Raw genomic sequence first — 17,813 nt, 5'->3', positions numbered from 1 at the left:
TGGGGTTAGAGGGTTTTCTCAGCAGAACCTCTACCATGTTGTATATTCTCTAATTCTCTTATGAACACAAGATTTCACATTCTGAAAAAAAAGTGAAGTAGAAACCTAATACAAACCACATTAATGTAAAACTTGAAAAACATTCCTGAATTGTGAATCATCCATGCTCCCTTTAACTTCTGCACTGTGAATTTTGCATTTTCTAGTCTGGCTTTACTAAGACCAAATATTTGTTTGTGTTCTAGACTAACATGATCAGTTTTTACAACATAAGTCACAAGGTTATTTTCATTTAAATCACCTGCACCATATATACTACTGCCTTTAAATATTTTCTATCCAATAAAATCTAAAATCACAAGTTTAAAACACTCCATTCTTGAAAACTAGTCTAATGCTGGAATTTCACTATGTGCACTATAGACTTGGCTATGTACAGCTTATCTAGTCTCTACAGACAGCAAAACGATTACTACATTAACATATCTTGGACATGGGTAATAAGAAACGTGCCTTTAAAATTAGTTCTACACATGCATTTTTATTAGAACAATAAAATCCAGTTAGAGAGTCAGGATACTTTAATACTCAAGGCTGTTCTGTCTCTTCAAAGTCACTTTTGCCTTCCATTTTCCACATTACTCATGGATACAGTGCATTGATGATGTTGGATGGAGCCTACAATTACATATTTTTTAAAATTCTGCAAGTAGCATGGGTTTCTTATTTAAACCATATATCCTTGAACAAACTTTAAACAGCATCACATAATTTGCAAACCAATATCTTTCTTCCTTATAAAGCACTAATAACACTAAAAGTAGGTAACACTTTCAGAAGAACTTTAAAGTAAAACCCCCATGCAAATGGTAGTTGTTAGTTAAACACCAAGCAGGACTTCTATACAAGGGTATTTTATTTATATTACTTGGTTTCTCTCAATTTCTGGATTCAACCTAGATATAAAACTACAACTGTGATAGACCTAAAATGCAATACTGGTTTTTTTCCTCATGTATCAACATCACCTATTCGGGCCAATTTTCAGGATAAATAAGAGAGGACTGATATATCTTGGATAAGGAATGTCATTAGAATGGAAACCAAATTCAGAATCTTTGCTTGTTCTCCTGCAATGAGGGCATTAGTGCCCATTTTAATACCTGACACAAAAGCAATTCACCTATCTTGAAATGGTAAAAAGTAAATTGTTTTTTCCCCACAATTTTCTACTACAATCATTTAAAGTAATTCTATGTTAATTTAACTGGTTTTATACGCACTTCAGGAACACAAATTAGAAAACATCTAACATTTTTCTTCTAGGGATAGATAAATACACCTACACTACTCCAAGGGGATCGACAGTTAGTAATTCATACTTACAAAGTCAAACTTTCAAGAAATTAGGATAGGGAATATGAATCCTACTCTTTGCTCTCTCTGGAACATACTGTATCTGTTTATGTCAGGCAGGTCAACAGAGTTTCACAACATAAGGCCTCCTGACCAGATTTAGCCTAAAGTACCAGCCATACAGTTCATAGGAGTTTCCAGATTCCCAGGAGGGTCACAAGCTCTCCTATTCCATGTGACAAGATACATACTCATCACATGAATAAAATCATAAATACATCTCCAGCCATGTAACAAGAGTGTGCCTGAATATGCTTGTATACTCGCTCACACTGACATAAGGTCTTCCCAGGGTGGTGAGGGGATGTATGCCTGCCTGATACTTTTCTCTCCCATGATGGTCAACTCTCAACTGGCATCTGTAAAAACAAAATTCTGGCATTGTTGTTTCATGTCACAGACAACTGGGACCATGAGATCGGGAACATCTGCTGCTTTGGGTTTACCTTGAATAATTCATTAGTATGTAAATATCTCCATTAGGTATATATGAATTAGGTAGGTGGAAATGAGGCAGCTCCAGAAATGGAAACTACACTAACATGATAATCCACCTATGCTTGTTTATACTGCTCCGAGAATTTAGATATACACAGCTGTGTGGAGATACCCATACTATTATGCAGACATATCAACTGTATAATTTTCTCTGCAGGGTAAGAAAATTCTTGCAGAACAGGTAAAATTTTAAGGCTCCCCAGATGAGTGACAATTATAAGTAAAAAAAAAACCTCTTGTGAGAGAGCTTCTTCAATAAAGATATTGGCAAGAAAAGAGGGCACCACTTTCACAGCATTCCTTGAAGACTCCTTGATAAAAAACAACTGGCTTTTCAACTGACAGTAATGAACCAACATATACATATCTCATAAGAAATGTAATCAAATCAAGTTTCAGAAGACTAGCACCCTCTTTTCTGCTATTATTTGAAAGTCAGAACAAAGATGCAACAAGGAAACAGTGGCTTGCTCTGGAAAGTCTCCACAAGCTCCTTTCACATAGAAGTTTAAAATCCTGGAGAAAGTCACTAGATGTTTCTTTGAAGAGTGGTTCTAAAAATTATATTCTAATTGTTCCCTATGTGTTCTCTTTGCATGACTTAGATATATTAATTTAGTTTGATTCAACCCCCTTCAAATAACATCCACCACAGAAAAAAATAAATTAACATATTTTTTCATTTTTACCAAAAAAAAGTATCATTAGGTTGAATATTTGTCCTTCTATGCTACCACTATAATACATGTATTTTTATGCTAGACAACTGCTGTATGTTTATTTATCTTCATTTATATTATTTTCTGTAAAATGAGATTTAATATGTAACATCTAACCAGTGAGAAAAGGAGGCTCAGGAGAGATCTTATTACTCTACAACTACCTGAAAGGAGGTTGTAGCAAGGTGGGGGTCAGTCTCTGAAGTAACAAGTGATAGGATAGGAGGAAATGGCCTCAAGTTGTGCCAGGGGAGGTTTAGATTGAAATTAGGAAAAATTTCATCATAGTAAGGGTTGTCAAGCACTGTAACAGGGTACCTAGGAAAGGGGTTCAGTCACCATCCCGGGAGGCATTTAAAAGATGTGCAGATGTGGCATTTACAGACATGGTTTAGTGGTGGACTTGGCAGCACTGGGTTAATAGCTGGACTCGATGATTTTAAAGGTCTTTTTCAACTTAAAAGTTTCTGTGATTCTATTCCATGTTTTAAAGAAAACTTTCACAAACCAAACAAGATGCTTTATTTCTGAACAATACCACTCTAATTTTATGTTTTATGTTCATCTGTTTTCATACGGAACAAACAATTAACTATTGTACATCGACATTCGTAAGTTAAAATATAATATTTAAATACTTAATTTCTACCACATTAATCTCAAGGAATCTCTGATGTAGTCACAGAATAGTCATCAAATCTCAGTTGTAGCACAGTTATATTCATTAATCTCCTTTTCCACACAAAGAATTAGAGCAAGAACAAGCTTACACCCAACCAGACCAACTTTAACCGCATTGGTAGCATGACAACACTTCTAGAAATACCTTTTTTTCCCCCTCTTACGCGTCAGCATATACAGTACAGAGCAGATCTAATGAAGATCTTTCCATGTTTGACCACCTGAGTAAATGAACCAAGCCAGGGACCTAAGGATATGAAATAACCAATTCAACAGTGCCTGATAATTCTCTCAAAGGAATACAAAAATTTTGCACAGCGGCAGAAGGATGATTTTAGGTTCATCTAAACTTGTTAGGTTTCCATGAGAAGAACTAAAGGAGATGTTAAGATAAATTCTCAACTTTGTATTCATCAGAAGTAAAACAGGAGGATATAAACCACTTCATTATGTTAAGATTTCTAGCCTTGTGGTAAAAAGAACCTTAGCAAGGCGGTAAAAAAAGTATATATTCTTAAGATCAATTAGATGCTTAAAGTACAGAATGCTATGTCAGTGTAAAAATAATGTCAATGGTACTGCAAAATAAAAGATGTGCTTAAATGCAACACTTATTTGTCAGAAATCATCTGCTTTTTCTTTCATTTTTTTTCAGATTTTGATCTGTGAGAAACCACATCAGTATCAAATGTCACTTAGTTCTTATTCAAACAGAGCCGTCCAGACACAGCGGCTGCACCAGCTGACTTAGTTGACCTGGGCCTAGAGTAAAAACAAACCCCTATAAATCACCAGATGTAAGCAATTGAATAGTGATCAATTTAATTAACTGAACATCCTTCCAAAATTTACTGTATTGTTTTAACCCTTCAGGTTTCTTCAAGCAAGGTAACTTGCAATTTGTATTCAAGGACAGGATTTGGCCAGAGGGCTACATGTTGACAGCTTTAGACACTTTAGATTCTCATTGATAAAACGCAAATCACACACATGAAAAACACTTCTTTTCTTTTTTTTCTAATTAACAGTATGATAGTAACTATTTTTCTACAAATTCATATTGAAACTAGATCACGAAAAAAAAACCCAACTAATTTCAAGTGAAAACTTCAGGATTAAGATTTCCTTTAAAATCAACTTTTTTGGTTACAGGCCCTATATGCCTTTTGCAACTTTATACTCATATTACAAATGTTACTATGTCAACTGACCTACTCATTTCTTTCAAATAAACAATTAACTTGGACACAATTGCATGCCACAATTACATGTATTAACTGCAGCCATAAAAAAAACATGCCACACATTAGAATGGGCTCAGAAAGACATTTTCGAGACATTGGCAAAACATCTTCTAACCTAGATACTTGTCCTGAAGCTGTGTCTCGAGGGGATTTCCCTGTGTTGCCCACTGAAATTAATGGAATTCTACCATGATTTAACACACGAGGATCTCAGCCAAAATGCATAATGATAGAGTATAACTCTTGTTTTAAAGACTGCATTGTACAAGTTTGTATAACGATTACTGATGTTTGTACAGTGCCTAGTGCAACAGGACTGAGGCTTCTGGGCACTACCACAACATAAATTAATTCTAATGCAGTCTTTGTATCTGAGAGAAGCACAAAACCTTCCAGGATTAAGCCCAATTATACACATTTTAAACAACCTGCTAAATAATATGACATAATCAACTTGCTAACCGCATGCTGCTCTATTTCCAATTATTTCACTTTAATCTCTGTAATGCACGAATTTCCATGAACTCTGCAGAGTTAGTTCCACTAACCAGGGACAAGAGTAAGATCTACTTACAAAGACAGAAGAGTTATATTCGCAGAGACTTGTCCCAGATCTGGAATGATCTCCAGTTCATTGTAGTTCAGCTTCCTATTAATATTACAAAAGAGTTAGCTTTAATGTTAATCAAAAGTATGTACACTGAACTTGCTAAATTGCTGAACTGTGTCACCTCAAATTAAAAATAATTCCAGTTTCACTTAATGTAAAATATCAGAAGAGCAAACATCTTTGTTGTTTAACCAGCTATCCCTAGAGAAATAGCTATACAATTAGCATAAACAAATAGAGGTTAGGTATTTTTGGTTGGAGTTTTTTGGTTTGGTTTGGTTTTTAATTAAGACAAATTAACTTACACTTCCTGAAGACTATGAAGGTGATCCAAGAGACTGGTCTTGATTGAAGATAATTTGTTGTGACTTAAGTCCCTATGAGGTTACAAAAACAAACAGCCTGTCAGTTTTGCCATACAATATCGGGTAAAGCAATACTATTTCAATCCAAATAATGTTATCACTTGTCTACAAGTACGTAACAAGATATTTTTATATTAGTAAAATCAGAATAGAAACTCGTTTGAGTATACACGGCACAAGTAAGTGCAAATACCTCGATCATTGCCAGCAGTGTCAAAGAAATTTCTCTATCTCTGAACAATTTAGAACTGTTCACTGGAATGTGTGTAAGACCCATGAAAAACATCTTAAGATTCTGAGTCATATACACTGACAACCTCCCTCCTGCATCCCTTCACAACAAGAGGTCTGGCTAAAAAAACCTCTTTGTTGTTTAAACAAGGAAAATTCATAAACCAATAGTCATTGCAGCCTTATTCCTTCGGCTAATTATAACATTTGTACCATTTACTCTTCTCACTCCCTTCTTTACAGCAACAGACAGATCACAAATATATAATGAGGACTGTCCATAAATCTAAATTGTATTTTCATGCTTTCACACAATTCAGGACACCATTTCTACATAACCAAATTTAATGGAGATCTTCAGTAGAAAACAGACATAGGAAGAGTCAGTTCTGTTATGAGTTTCAAGATGTCTATATAATAGTGATATTATTACCACACTTAACTACACTTGAAGAAGCAGCGCAAGCACTTAGCTTGTGCCACTTTGTATTGAAGATTCCAAATATCTTTTGATGCAATTCATAAAAAAAAAATCTTGTTAGCACCTTTGCAGTGTGCTGCAAAACAAGCCAGGTACTAAAAATGCAACGCATTTTGTTTACCACTGTCAAGAAATGCTTTTCCTTACATTATCATGCATATTTGCCATATGTGCTCTCAAACATTTGACACCACACAATAGAGACTTAAGAAATTTTTACTCAGAAGTACTGGAAATATCAAAGAAATATGAGGGATCACACAGTAAAACACAGAGCCAACTACAGAACAAACTTGCACATCTATAAACACCTGCACAAGCAGTACAGTCTCACAACTGATCTAACCAAGACCAGCTCTGTTGAAGGTCTCCCCCTTCTCAGTCACTCATCCACCAAAACATGCACTTCCCTGCCCCCTTACTACACTGTCACTACCTCATCTTCATCACTCCAGCCCTCTGCAAGCATTTCTTGCATGTAAAAACACTGCATTTATCCAAGCCAGCAAACAAAAACTACATTATTTTTAAGGAATTCTCAAACTCACTCCAGTGAGCGTTGTAATGCAGGCATATAAAGAAATGAATCAGCACACCTCAGCAGTGAACGGGTAAAAGGTGCTTTAAAAAGCAGCCTTTTGAAAAAGAAGTTTCTCACATTTCATGACACTTTTCTCTGTGCTAATTAAGCACTCAACAGTCATCCAACATGCCTGGGGTTCTCATCAAGCCACACAGGCATGAAGTGTACTTCAAGTTGAATCTATGAGTAAACTACAGGATTCCTTACTTTTTCCAGGCAAGATGACTCAGTACAGTCATCCGTACTGAGCATGCCAAACACAGGCCTGACTGCCATGGATGTGTCTACTCTCCCTCTACAGTTCTGGAAGTGAAGAAACCTGATGAACAGCATATACTTGATGCACACAGACCAAAACTAGCTTAAATTAAGCCAAGTTCAATGTCTCTGCTAGGTGTTCTGCTCTGTGACTAAGTCCCACATGACTGCAGACCCAGAAAACTCATTTCTCTGCACCCACCATTGCATACCCTGAAACACAGCTATAACGCTGCAACCCAGCCAGGCACGTACATTTCTTCAACAGCACATGCGGATAGTAAAACTGTGTTTTAGTCTCCCCCAGTTGATTTGTTCAACATTGCCAAGATAGATTTGTCACTTTTGTCCTCTCCTGCAGTTGGTGGTTAAAAAAACAGTAGTAATAAAACTCAAATATAAAAAATAATCCCAGGCACGTATGGGTATTACGAGTGTACCACCAATACTCAGTTACGAGGTGTGCTCTGAGCCAGCCAACTGCACCAGGCCTAGTGGGCTGCTGAGCTGTGGCACCAGCAACTGGCTCAGGGCCATGGGCAGAGACAAAAAACATGCTGCATTTCCCAAAGCAGGGCTGCACAGGAGTGTGCATAGGGCAGACCCGCAGGTGCAAACAGCATTTTCCTGCACAAAAAAATGAGGCTGAAGGCTGGAGGAGAGCCACCTAGAGAAAGAGAACATCCTCCACCACCTTCAGGTGGCCACAGAGGGGATGTTTTCAAAGACTCAGCTCTGAACTCAAGCACCTAATATAAATGTGCCTTCTTCCAGGTGTCTAAATCCCTAAAGATTTTCCTCTTAAGGATGGAAAACCAATACAGTGTCAACATTTCCTAAAACCCACAAATGTTAACTTCACCATTATGATTTTGAGTTCTCCTGTAAATTAGGTTAACCACACTTAAGCTAGAGGACTGCATCTTTCACTGCTTAACAATCTAGTGTAAACATTCTCCTAGCCACAGAATGAAGAAAAAATCCCTTTGTTTAACATCTGAAAGCATTAACTGCACAGGTTTGAAATTCTCATACTGCATTTTTAAGTGTAAATACTGAAAAAATATGCTGTTACAAAGATCTATATGGGAGTCTAACTTGGTCCTTTAAAGCAGAGTAGAGACAAATTTTACCCTTAAACTTAATTCAATATTTGGCTTTAATCTGTAGGGATTATAAGAACTATGCGAATAAACAGATGAAATTCAGTTAAGTTATGGCTGTTAGTGCCCAATATGTTACTGTTCTTCGTGCTTCAGACAAGACTTAAGAATCAGTAATTATTTCAACAAAGACCTTTCAGCATTAGTGCTAAAAACCTGCATTTCTTCATTTCATCTAAAAACCCTGCAAAAGGTTTATTTAAAGCATGTTTGCCTAAAGGACCTACCAGACAGTAACAGACATGAGTAGATTTGTTCTGCTGGAGTTATAACATGTTAAAAAAAAAAAAAAATCTGGCAGAGTCCTTAAACTATAAAAATCCTGCAATTACAACCACTGCTGTGCATGATCACCACACTGGAGCCAGACACTTTCACTCATAGCTCAAGCTCACATCCATCTGGAGTCTATCAAGGAGTGTAACTTACACTAAGTTTCAAACTACTTTTTTTGTGTTTGTTTTTTTAACACTAAAGATACATTCACATTTTCCAAGTAGCATCTACTTTAAAAAAATACATACATACAAATTCTTCATGCCTGGTTTACTTACAGCAGGTTGTCAAATACAAGTTGCAAAAAAAAACCAAACCTGAAGCAAAAGAACAACAAAAAACCACCAGCCCTCCAGACAATATTGAACTGCCTGTTTCATAAAGCTGTATACATGCTTGTCCACCCATAGTTGGATAGAATATGAATTATCAATATTTTATTAAACATTATTTTAGTACTACTGGCATGAGAAACTTCAGGAAAAGAAAAAGCTTTGTGAGTCACATTTTAAGTTAAATCAGAGAGGCTGGAAGTGAACCAAGAGTTAAAATATTTGCCTTTTACTAACATTCTAAGTGAAGCTTAAGCCTGCAGAAGTTTCTCAAACTTATAAGCACTGGGCTGGAGACATTTTTTAAATATAAAAATCTATCATCTCTGTTGCAAAGCTACAAGTACATTTCAGTTCAATGCATTTCTCAACATATCTTAAAACAAGTAGGAAGAAAAGGTTGGAAAATTAAGCAGTATTTTTCCTTCATAGAAATGGAACTGACAATGTTAAAACCCTATTACTGTGTGTTTTTTCCATTTCTGAATTTTCCTTGTCTGTTAAAATCACATTACAAGTGGGGAGAAAATTTCCTTTGTGATTACTTTTGCTACTAGAATTTCAGAAGTCATTAAAGATATAAAAAATGCACTCTGAAACTTTAGAAACCAGATTTATATTAAGAAATTATTTATAAAAATAATAAGCATATATACCCGTACTTCACTTCAGAGTTCTAATAAAAGTGATTGGACATTTAAGTAGAATTGCCCCAACTGAAAAAGCATGCCACAGTTTTGGAGGCCCTTTAAGAACCTGTTCTATGAAAGAAACTATTTTCTATGTTCCACTATGTTTGTATGACTATCTTTCGTAAGTCACAAGTCTCAACATTAGCTGAAATGTAACTCTGAACCACATTTGTTTGATCAAAAACTGAAAGGAAGGCCTAACGCAAAGAGGGAGAGAGAGAGCCAGTGCTTCTTCACACATTTTAGAGATATAACTTTTAGACTCTAACTTAATATAAAACACTTAGTCACAATTATCATCTTCCTTAGAGAACTCAGAAACCTGAGCCCCAAGTCAAATTTTAAAATGCAAATCCAGCAACAGCTCCTTAATCAGTCCCACTGGGGCCTATAGAGCTGCTAATTCAGCAGAAATCAGCAGAGCTGAAAAACAAAAAGCCAGGCTGTAGCTGTTTTAAGACACTGATCCAAAGTGACTCATAAATCAGCCTGCTATGTTCAAGTTTTAGTCTGGAAAATACTGAAAAACAGCTGTGAAAACCATACGGCCTTTTTTCTGGCAGTTCTGGTAGACCACTAGAGGATTTATAAAATATAAATACTAAAAATGTAATATAAACACAAGTGAAAACCATCTTTCAGACTTTCCCTCCTATCCCACCAACAGTTTCAGCATTCCTCAGTGAACCTGGTGAAGGGTACAGCAGTGCCAGCAGGAGTTTGCACACCTGGGAGACACTGGCCAACGCTCAACACTCTTCCTCCACTCCATCCCTCCTCTTCCAGCTCTGCTACACCAGTTCTAATAAAGCCACATTCTTACAATCTTGGGACACACATCCTGGAATTAAGTGGAAATCTAAATTCAAAACTATTTGTACACAAAGCCATTAAAAATGTTTATGAGTTTTCAGCAGACTGTTATCTCCCACAAAAGCAGGGTAACAGAATATGGTATTTTTGGTTAAAATCACAGTAAAGTTGGCTTGTTTACACCCCACTCTATGAAGCCAGTTCTGTACAAAGCAGTAGACTCATACTTATGATCAAAAAGAAGAGGACAGAACTCAGGGTCTATTTTTTTTATTTCCCTCCTTGCCCACTGTGAGGTCATTTTTATTTTATTTCAACAAGGGGATTTGAACACAAAAGGCATGAAAGAATGAAACAAGAGTTTCAAAAACCTGCTAACCATCTGGGCAAGATGGTTAAGACAGATGGGCAAAGGAAGGTGTAAAGCATAACACAGGTCTAGATCTTCTCAGGCAGAAAAGCTTTCACTCTGCTGCTTGGGAGACCTCACCTGCGTATGCTGAGAACACAGAGTAATAGTTGTTTTCTCAAGAGGACTGGAAAGCCTGCAATTAAACTACTAGCCTTTGGCTATACCCACTATGGACTTCCGTGGAAAACACAGTAAACATATAGCAATAAAATTCATAAACAGTCTTTTACAATTTGTAATGTTGCAACAATAATCTAGACTAGTCAAACCTTTTTTGCGTATGTAAAGATGGACACGTTAACCTTACAGATTGCACAATCCCAGCTCCAAGTACTGGGGTAGCTGGAGGTAAGAGGCAACACTACACTCTTCCGTGTTCTCTTATTAAGAGGGGAAGGAAGAAAGCTGGATACTTCTAAGGCATTTGACACAATCAAAAGAAATATTTACACAAAAGCGGTCGGACCACATGGTTTGGTGACACCTAAAAGATGTACTCCTGTGAGTTTAAAAGCAAGTGACACAGCTGTCCACTGAGTAATCACAGCAGGGTTTCTTACAGCAGGGTTTCTTACAACAGGCCAAAGCTTATTTATACAAGCAGAACTTATTTTCTCACACTTTTAAAGGAATGTGAACTTACATAAGGACAATTTACACTACCAAGGGAATTCTAATTAGAAAAATCTCCCTTGTGCTAACAAAAAAGCCCTGCAATGGTATTATTGTCTCTCAGGAACATAAGTGGAAAAGACAAATTTGAATTACTGCTAACGCAAAATGTTTTTTAAGGTAAGTCTAAAAAACAAAAGTGTTGTTATTTTTCTCCTTGTTTTTTTTGTTTACCACACGTGGATTTTAACTTAATAGCACTAAAGTAAACTAAGCTAAGAAACTAAACTATGAAGCTTAGCTTAGTATCAAAAAAAGCCTTAGGTTTTGTCAGAAAACTTGCGACAAACTATCCTGAAATAGTTCAAAAGAACAGGAGGATGAAATATAACAGGAAGCAAAACCAGTTGTTGAATGTTAAGCAGATCCAGTGTTTGATCCATAAGCTTCAATCACATAAGCCAACAAAAAAAAAGTTTCTTTCCTCTCACACTTTCCTACGCCAGTCCTGGAAATATTCAACTCCCAGAGCCATGTCTGTGTTCAGTTCCATATGGTGTCAATACAGCCATCCACATTTCATGAGCAAAGCAGCATGACCTCCAGACAAGGCAATTGAACAGAATTAGCCACAACTAATTGAAAGTCTTCCTGTTTACTTTAAAGCCCTTATCTCAATCTGCTTTGAAAACGTAATCGAAAATTAATACGACTAATATAGAAGATCATTCAGCGACAAGGGATTAAAAACAAATGTGACAAGTCCCTCAGCTATTTTCAGGCTTTTAGAAAGCTGACATAATTTATGCTTTTTCCATAAAAGTTTTTCACTGGAAATAGATTTCTGCAGCTGTCACCTGGCCGAGCGGACTCCGGTGCGCGCACCATCGCCAGAGCCAAAACTACAGGGGCGAAGAGCAACACGAGGAAACGCGATAGCAGCCTTCCCGACACACAAATCCGTGTTAGCCTGATGATTACTGAACGCTTTCCAAGAAAGTCAACAGAACTTTTTCCTCGCTCTCTCCGACACTGAACAGCGCTCCCGGGCCCCATTTCGCCCAGGCGCTTATCGCCACCGCGTCCCGGGACCGCAGCCCGCCCCAGGGACGCTGTCCTGCTGCGGCCGCCGCCGCCCTCGCCGCGCCCGTTGACAGCCCGGCCGCGGCCCCCGGCGCTGCCCCTCCCGCACCTCGCGGCCGCCACGACACCGCGCTGCCTCTCAAAGCCCACCCGCGGACGGGACCGCGGCCCCGGGGGCAGAATATGGCGGTCGGGCGGGCGCGGGCCGGCGCCTTCAGCCCCCCGCGGTGCCCGCCGCCCCGATACTCACAGCTGCACCGCCCCCCGGGGCAGCCGCTCGGGCAGCCGGCTCAGCTCCAGGCGGCTGCATGCGACGAGGTGCCCGGCGCAGCGGCAGGGTGCGGGGCAGCGGGCGGAGGCGGCGCCGCCGCCCAGCAGCAGCAGCACCAACAGCAGCGCCGGGAGAGCGGCGGGCGCCCCGCGGGGCCGACAGGGCATGGCGGGCTCGGAGCCGCTGCCCGCGCTCCCGTCCCTGGCGTTCCCCCACTGACAGAGCGGAGCGGGGCGCGGCGCGACCTCCTGCTTCTCAGTGCGGGTGGCTGCTCCCGCTCATCCCCCGGAGTGGCCACCGAGGGCGGGAGGCGGTGGGAGCGGGGGGCGGTGTAGAAAAAAGTAAAGACAGAAAGCGGGAGGGGACCGCAGCGCCGCCACCGCCGCCAGCCACTCCGCAAACTTTCCGCCGCCTCAGCCCGCCTCCGCGCGTCCGGGGGAGCCCCGAGCGCCGCCCGCCCCGCCGCAGCCCCCTCCCCCTGCCATGTGACAGCCGCAGCCCCTGCCCGCTCCTCCGCCGCCGGGCCCCGCGGGGCGGGGGCTGGGAGAGCGGGTGCCAGGCCTGGGCTGGCGTGGCGCCCCGCCGCTTCGCGGCCGTGGCAGCGGCACTCCCGGCCTCCCGGCCTGCCCCGGACGGCGGCACATGGCCGGCCTCGCATCACGGCGGGCGCTACGGTGGGACCTTGCTGCTGTCCCCGGCCTGTCCGTGGGCGGGCGGGAGCGGGCAGTGGGCCCTGAGTACTTAGAGCGACAGCCACGGCGCACGGGCCGTGGTGAGAAGGCACGGGCACCGTGGTCTTCCTCGTGCGGGATTTCCCTTTGCCGTCGCGCCAGTTAGCGCATGTCGTGGTAATCCAAAAGCTGCTCCAGAGGCCCCAGAGGGTTCCCAGCCAAGCCTGGGGTCACTGGCATGTAAAAGGTGAGGTGAGGTGAGGTTAACTCCTGCCTTCCGGGTCCTACATGGCTAGTCCAGACACCATAATTAACCCCATTACGTTCCCCACAGGATCCCAGCTCCAAAGGTTCAGGGGAGTGGGCAGGGCATACAGATTCCACATCTCTGAGGTAATCTATGTAATTTAAGTAAATACCTATTGTTCAAGTTCCATATGTAAGGCCGGACCCTACAATGGATTCAATTACTGTAGGCTTCACACACCCCTATTCCGTAGCAGCAGCCATCAAACTGCTCACAGACACTGGTCTTTCCTTCCCAGATTTGTATGTTTCACCTGAAAGATTGTAGACATCTTGCACACTGTGAACCTGAACCCTTCAAAGTCTTACAGCTCCGATAGCAAGATCTGTAAGGCTGAAACTTTGTCCCTGTTTTTATTGTTTCCATGCATATCTAAGGACACAGGGATTTTGTTAAAGAAACAAAACTACATTTCAGTCAGGAATCATGAATTTGCAAGCCAAGCAAGCATGTCCTGAGTAACTATGAACATTCACATGCCACTCTTGATATAACTGTTCTGGGTGCATAGGGTGTGCATAGCTGTGCGGTGTTTTGTCAGCTTGTGCTCCGTTGACCACTGGTGTTCCTTAAGGAAATTATTGTGGGAAAACAAACAAATAGTGAAGGAGCACACTTTTTTCCTACACTTTTTTCTTTTTGCTATAAAAGCAAGCAAGTAAAGAAACAAAATACAGGATAGAAATTAATTAGTATGTCTTTACAAGTTCCTCTCATTTGTTTGTTGTGAATGAAAACTGTCCTGGCATCATTTACATGTCAATATTTCGATGTCTTTTACAGCCTTCTTCCTTTGGAAAATATTAGGGTGACATTAGATCAACAAAGCCTGTGAAACACTGAATTATTCTAAGCAGACAGTAGGACAGTGGCAAATTCAGATTTTTGAAGCTATCCCTCATTAGTCTGTACTTGTTCCCATCAAAGTCAATGGGAAAGCTTCCTTCTTTTTCTGAAGTTCTAGCTGTCCAGGTGTTTCACACTGTTACACCAAAGTACAGAGACACTTGAATATGTTTTGTTCATATTTAAGTAAGATATGCCATACTTACCACTTTTGCAAAGTGATCAAAAATTCAAGAGGAAGATCTTCATGTTTATGTTGCTCTGGGTGATTATTGAACAATCTACTAAAATTAAAATGGATTTGAGGTAACTAAGCCTTGTACTATGGTTCCTAGAGTGCACAGCAAAGGGCCTCAGTTATCTGGGGAAAGTGAGCTTGTCTTATCTTGAGTTTGGCAAGGGCAGCGATTGACTGGTAGGTGGCAACAGAGTCTTTAAGCTGCCAGTTTTAACATCCAAGGAAAAGAAAAATTAGAAACAAAGTATTTTGAACTTATTTTATCATAGCAGTCAATAATATATGCAGTGCATATGTGAACCACGAAACAAGAGAATCTGAGAAACAAAGGTAGGAAAAAAAAGATGAAAAGGGCAGGAACTTCTGGTTTTGTAATTTTGAAAACCACTCATGCAGGCAGGAAATACTGTGCCTTAGAAAAACCTAATGCATATTTAGTGCTAGTAATATATGAAGCTGTTTTAAATTAGGCAAGGTAAATAAATTCAGAAAATCCATTTGTCTTCTTTTCTCAAAATACTCAATAAAACATTTTTAAATTGATTATGTATTATGAATCCTAAAATGCTTATATGCTGCACTTCAGAGTCCATGACAGAAAGTCTTTCTTCCCACAGGGAAATTTGTTCTCTTCAGAAGTCTCAGGGACTGATTCTCATATGAACACTGTAAGGGCTGGCAGCCCCCAATCCCAGGGGTCTCTTTATCATTGGTTTTAGGTTGAGAGTGCACTGTGACTGTACATAAGCAAATACAAATCCCTCCTTCACAGGTTTGGCTAGCTATAACCGGCCTTAGTAAACTTATATCTAAATAAAAGGTCTCCCATTCCTCTACCTGGTTATCTCCACACGTAGCAAGGGTTGTCTGCCGACCCTTGTTTGGCATTAACATTAGTGTAAATGCACATTCAACAGTTTTAGGGGACTGATTTGACTGAACTCCCTTAAAAAATAAAACCACTGTACACACACACACACACACACACACACACACACACTTTAATTCTGAGTTGGAGTAATTTCCTCATCCTCCAGTTTTCCATGTAGCTCACAAGGAAGGCGGTTATGCAAAGACAGGCCCTTTCCATGGCAGCCTGAAGGGATGATGTTGAGGAGGGGGAAGCATGGCTGCGCAGAAAAATTCTTGTAAAACTAGACCCTCAAGCTCTCTCTTTGGCTAACGAGATTAATTTCCTCCACAAGATTACCAAGCATAGTAGTCTGGGTGAGTTGGGAAAGGAGAAAAGGAGGTTGTGTAGAGATCTGTAGACCATTCTTTGGGATGTTAGGGCTTGATTCTAATGGTGTCATTTTCAGTCTCTGATTATTTTAAATCAGATAAACACAGGTTTATGGATTCAAGTCCAAACATATGCTGTTTAAAATATGTATTCACTTCAGGCGAAAGACACACCCAGAAGCAATCTAAGTATGATTTTTTTGCATATCATTAACGCACTGAAATCAGGGACTGCTTTCAAGTAACCTACCTCCAGAAAAGTTCAACCCTAAATCAGACTCGGTTTAGCAGATTATTAAAAATAATTTACCAATTGCTAAGTTAAGCAAAACCAAATTAAGATACTATACATTTTCTGAGTTTAAATTAGAATATCTTTTATAACACAACTAAGAATTTGATTAATCTAAATGCAGTTTTTTATTCAGTTTTTAAAGGAGTCTCAAGCCACTACATCAGACAATTATATATAGCTGTAGGTACGTATAGGTAAATCTGCGGGATTTATGTCAGAAGGTCAAAAGGAGTGAACAGTTACATTTACTAAATGATTTTCTCCATTAAGGCCACTTCAGGAATTAAGTCTTCCCTTGTACTCCTGGATCATGTCGTAATCCAATTCTATGTCTAGTATTCATTTTGGATTTTCTATTTCTCATGGGTAAATAAAGTGGTTTTGCTGGTATTCAGCAGCAAAAAGCAGAAGCAAAGGAGAACGACATTGCTTATACTCTGACACATCTCGGTTCTGGTAGAGTGATGTAGAAAATAGTGGCCCATTTATTGACTTTCCTACCAGTAAATGATCTTGTAGGAGTATTGGCAGAATTAACGTCCTGTCTATTTATTTCTAAACTTTCACAGTTCCATTTTATTTCTAGTCAAAGAATATGTTTAAGGCTGTCTGGGAGAAGGAAATGAAGAGGTCATCCTCTCAAGATCATCACTTCCTGTTGCAAGTTCTCCAATATAGTCCAGTAAAAAAAAATCTTAATGCTAGCAAAACTTCTTACTAAAGCCACAGCTGGAGGGAGAGATGAACTAGTGAGACCCATCCTGCTTAAAAAACAAAAGTAGAGCACGACATGCTTTTTGTGGAGGCTGCTTGCATACATTAAATAACCTGCAATAGGCAAAAGGAAGTTTTGCCTCAGGCACCTGTCTGGAAGTTACTAGAGAGTCCCACAAAAACTCCTTATTGGATGCAGGAGACCCTTTTCACTTCTTTGCTTTGTGTGTAAAGAACAATCTCATCCAATATCATGGAATATTTTTCATGGAAATTAATCTAAATGCAGAGCTTTCCCACCCTCCTTTTCTTCTGCCCATTTGGTATGGCAATTGATAGTAATTTTAATTTTAATTTATAATAGCACTAAGACCATGACCATTTATTTCAATCCCTGTGATTAACAATTGCAATTTCACTTTGAGGAAAACAATAAAATATTCTTAAATAATTTCCCAGTAATTGTGAATCTTCTACCAGTGTGTCATAAGTCCATAGTGAATATACCAAGGTGCATACAGAAATTTATTTTTGGTAGTAATTATACTTGACTTTATGTGATCCAACAGTGAAACCATGAAAACCAAATTATGCATAATTGAATGCACTGATTACAAACAGAAAAACCATATGAACTCTTTCTGAAAACTTTGCCTAGGGCAGAATATGTTCAGCTTTTATAGAATTCATCCAAACAGTGAGTGTTTGCCTCCATTACAAATAAACCTAAAACATCCTAAGGCAGTCCACATTAGTGAAG

At 39.7% G+C, this 17,813-nt stretch overlaps 1 protein-coding gene and 1 long non-coding RNA gene across 3 annotated transcripts in view; one reads left to right on the top strand and one right to left on the bottom strand.

Moving 5' to 3' along the window:
• LRIG3 (leucine rich repeats and immunoglobulin like domains 3) overlaps positions 1 to 13,127 on the bottom strand; it is a 38,477-nt gene extending 25,350 nt beyond the window's left edge. Inside the window, exons 1-3 of one of the 2 annotated variants that reach the window (XM_027656615.1) lie at positions 12,720 to 13,127; positions 5,474 to 5,545; positions 5,133 to 5,207 (exon numbers count right to left, since the gene is read on the bottom strand). In XM_027656615.1, coding sequence (XP_027512416.1) covers positions 5,133 to 5,207; positions 5,474 to 5,545; positions 12,720 to 12,907 — 335 coding nt within the window. In that variant the 5' untranslated portion in view covers positions 12,908 to 13,127. Of the gene's footprint in view, positions 1 to 5,132; positions 5,208 to 5,473; positions 5,546 to 10,277; positions 10,600 to 12,719 lie in introns of those variants that run through there. The other variant, XM_027656624.1, reaches the window with a different exon arrangement.
• Positions 13,128 to 13,344: 217 nt separating this feature from the next.
• On the top strand, positions 13,345 to 17,446 carry LOC113953537. Its single transcript, XR_003529907.1, has 3 exons — positions 13,345 to 13,658; positions 13,746 to 13,804; positions 16,926 to 17,446. It is a non-coding gene; the product is annotated as an uncharacterized LOC113953537 (long non-coding RNA).
• Positions 17,447 to 17,813: the final 367 nt, after the last annotated feature.

The sequence above is a fragment of the Corapipo altera genome, unplaced genomic scaffold, assembly GCF_003945725.1.
Source record: "Corapipo altera isolate COAL_440 unplaced genomic scaffold, ASM394572v1 1, whole genome shotgun sequence".
NCBI lineage: Eukaryota > Metazoa > Chordata > Aves > Passeriformes > Pipridae > Corapipo > Corapipo altera.
This window is presented reverse-complemented; position numbering and strand designations above follow the sequence as displayed.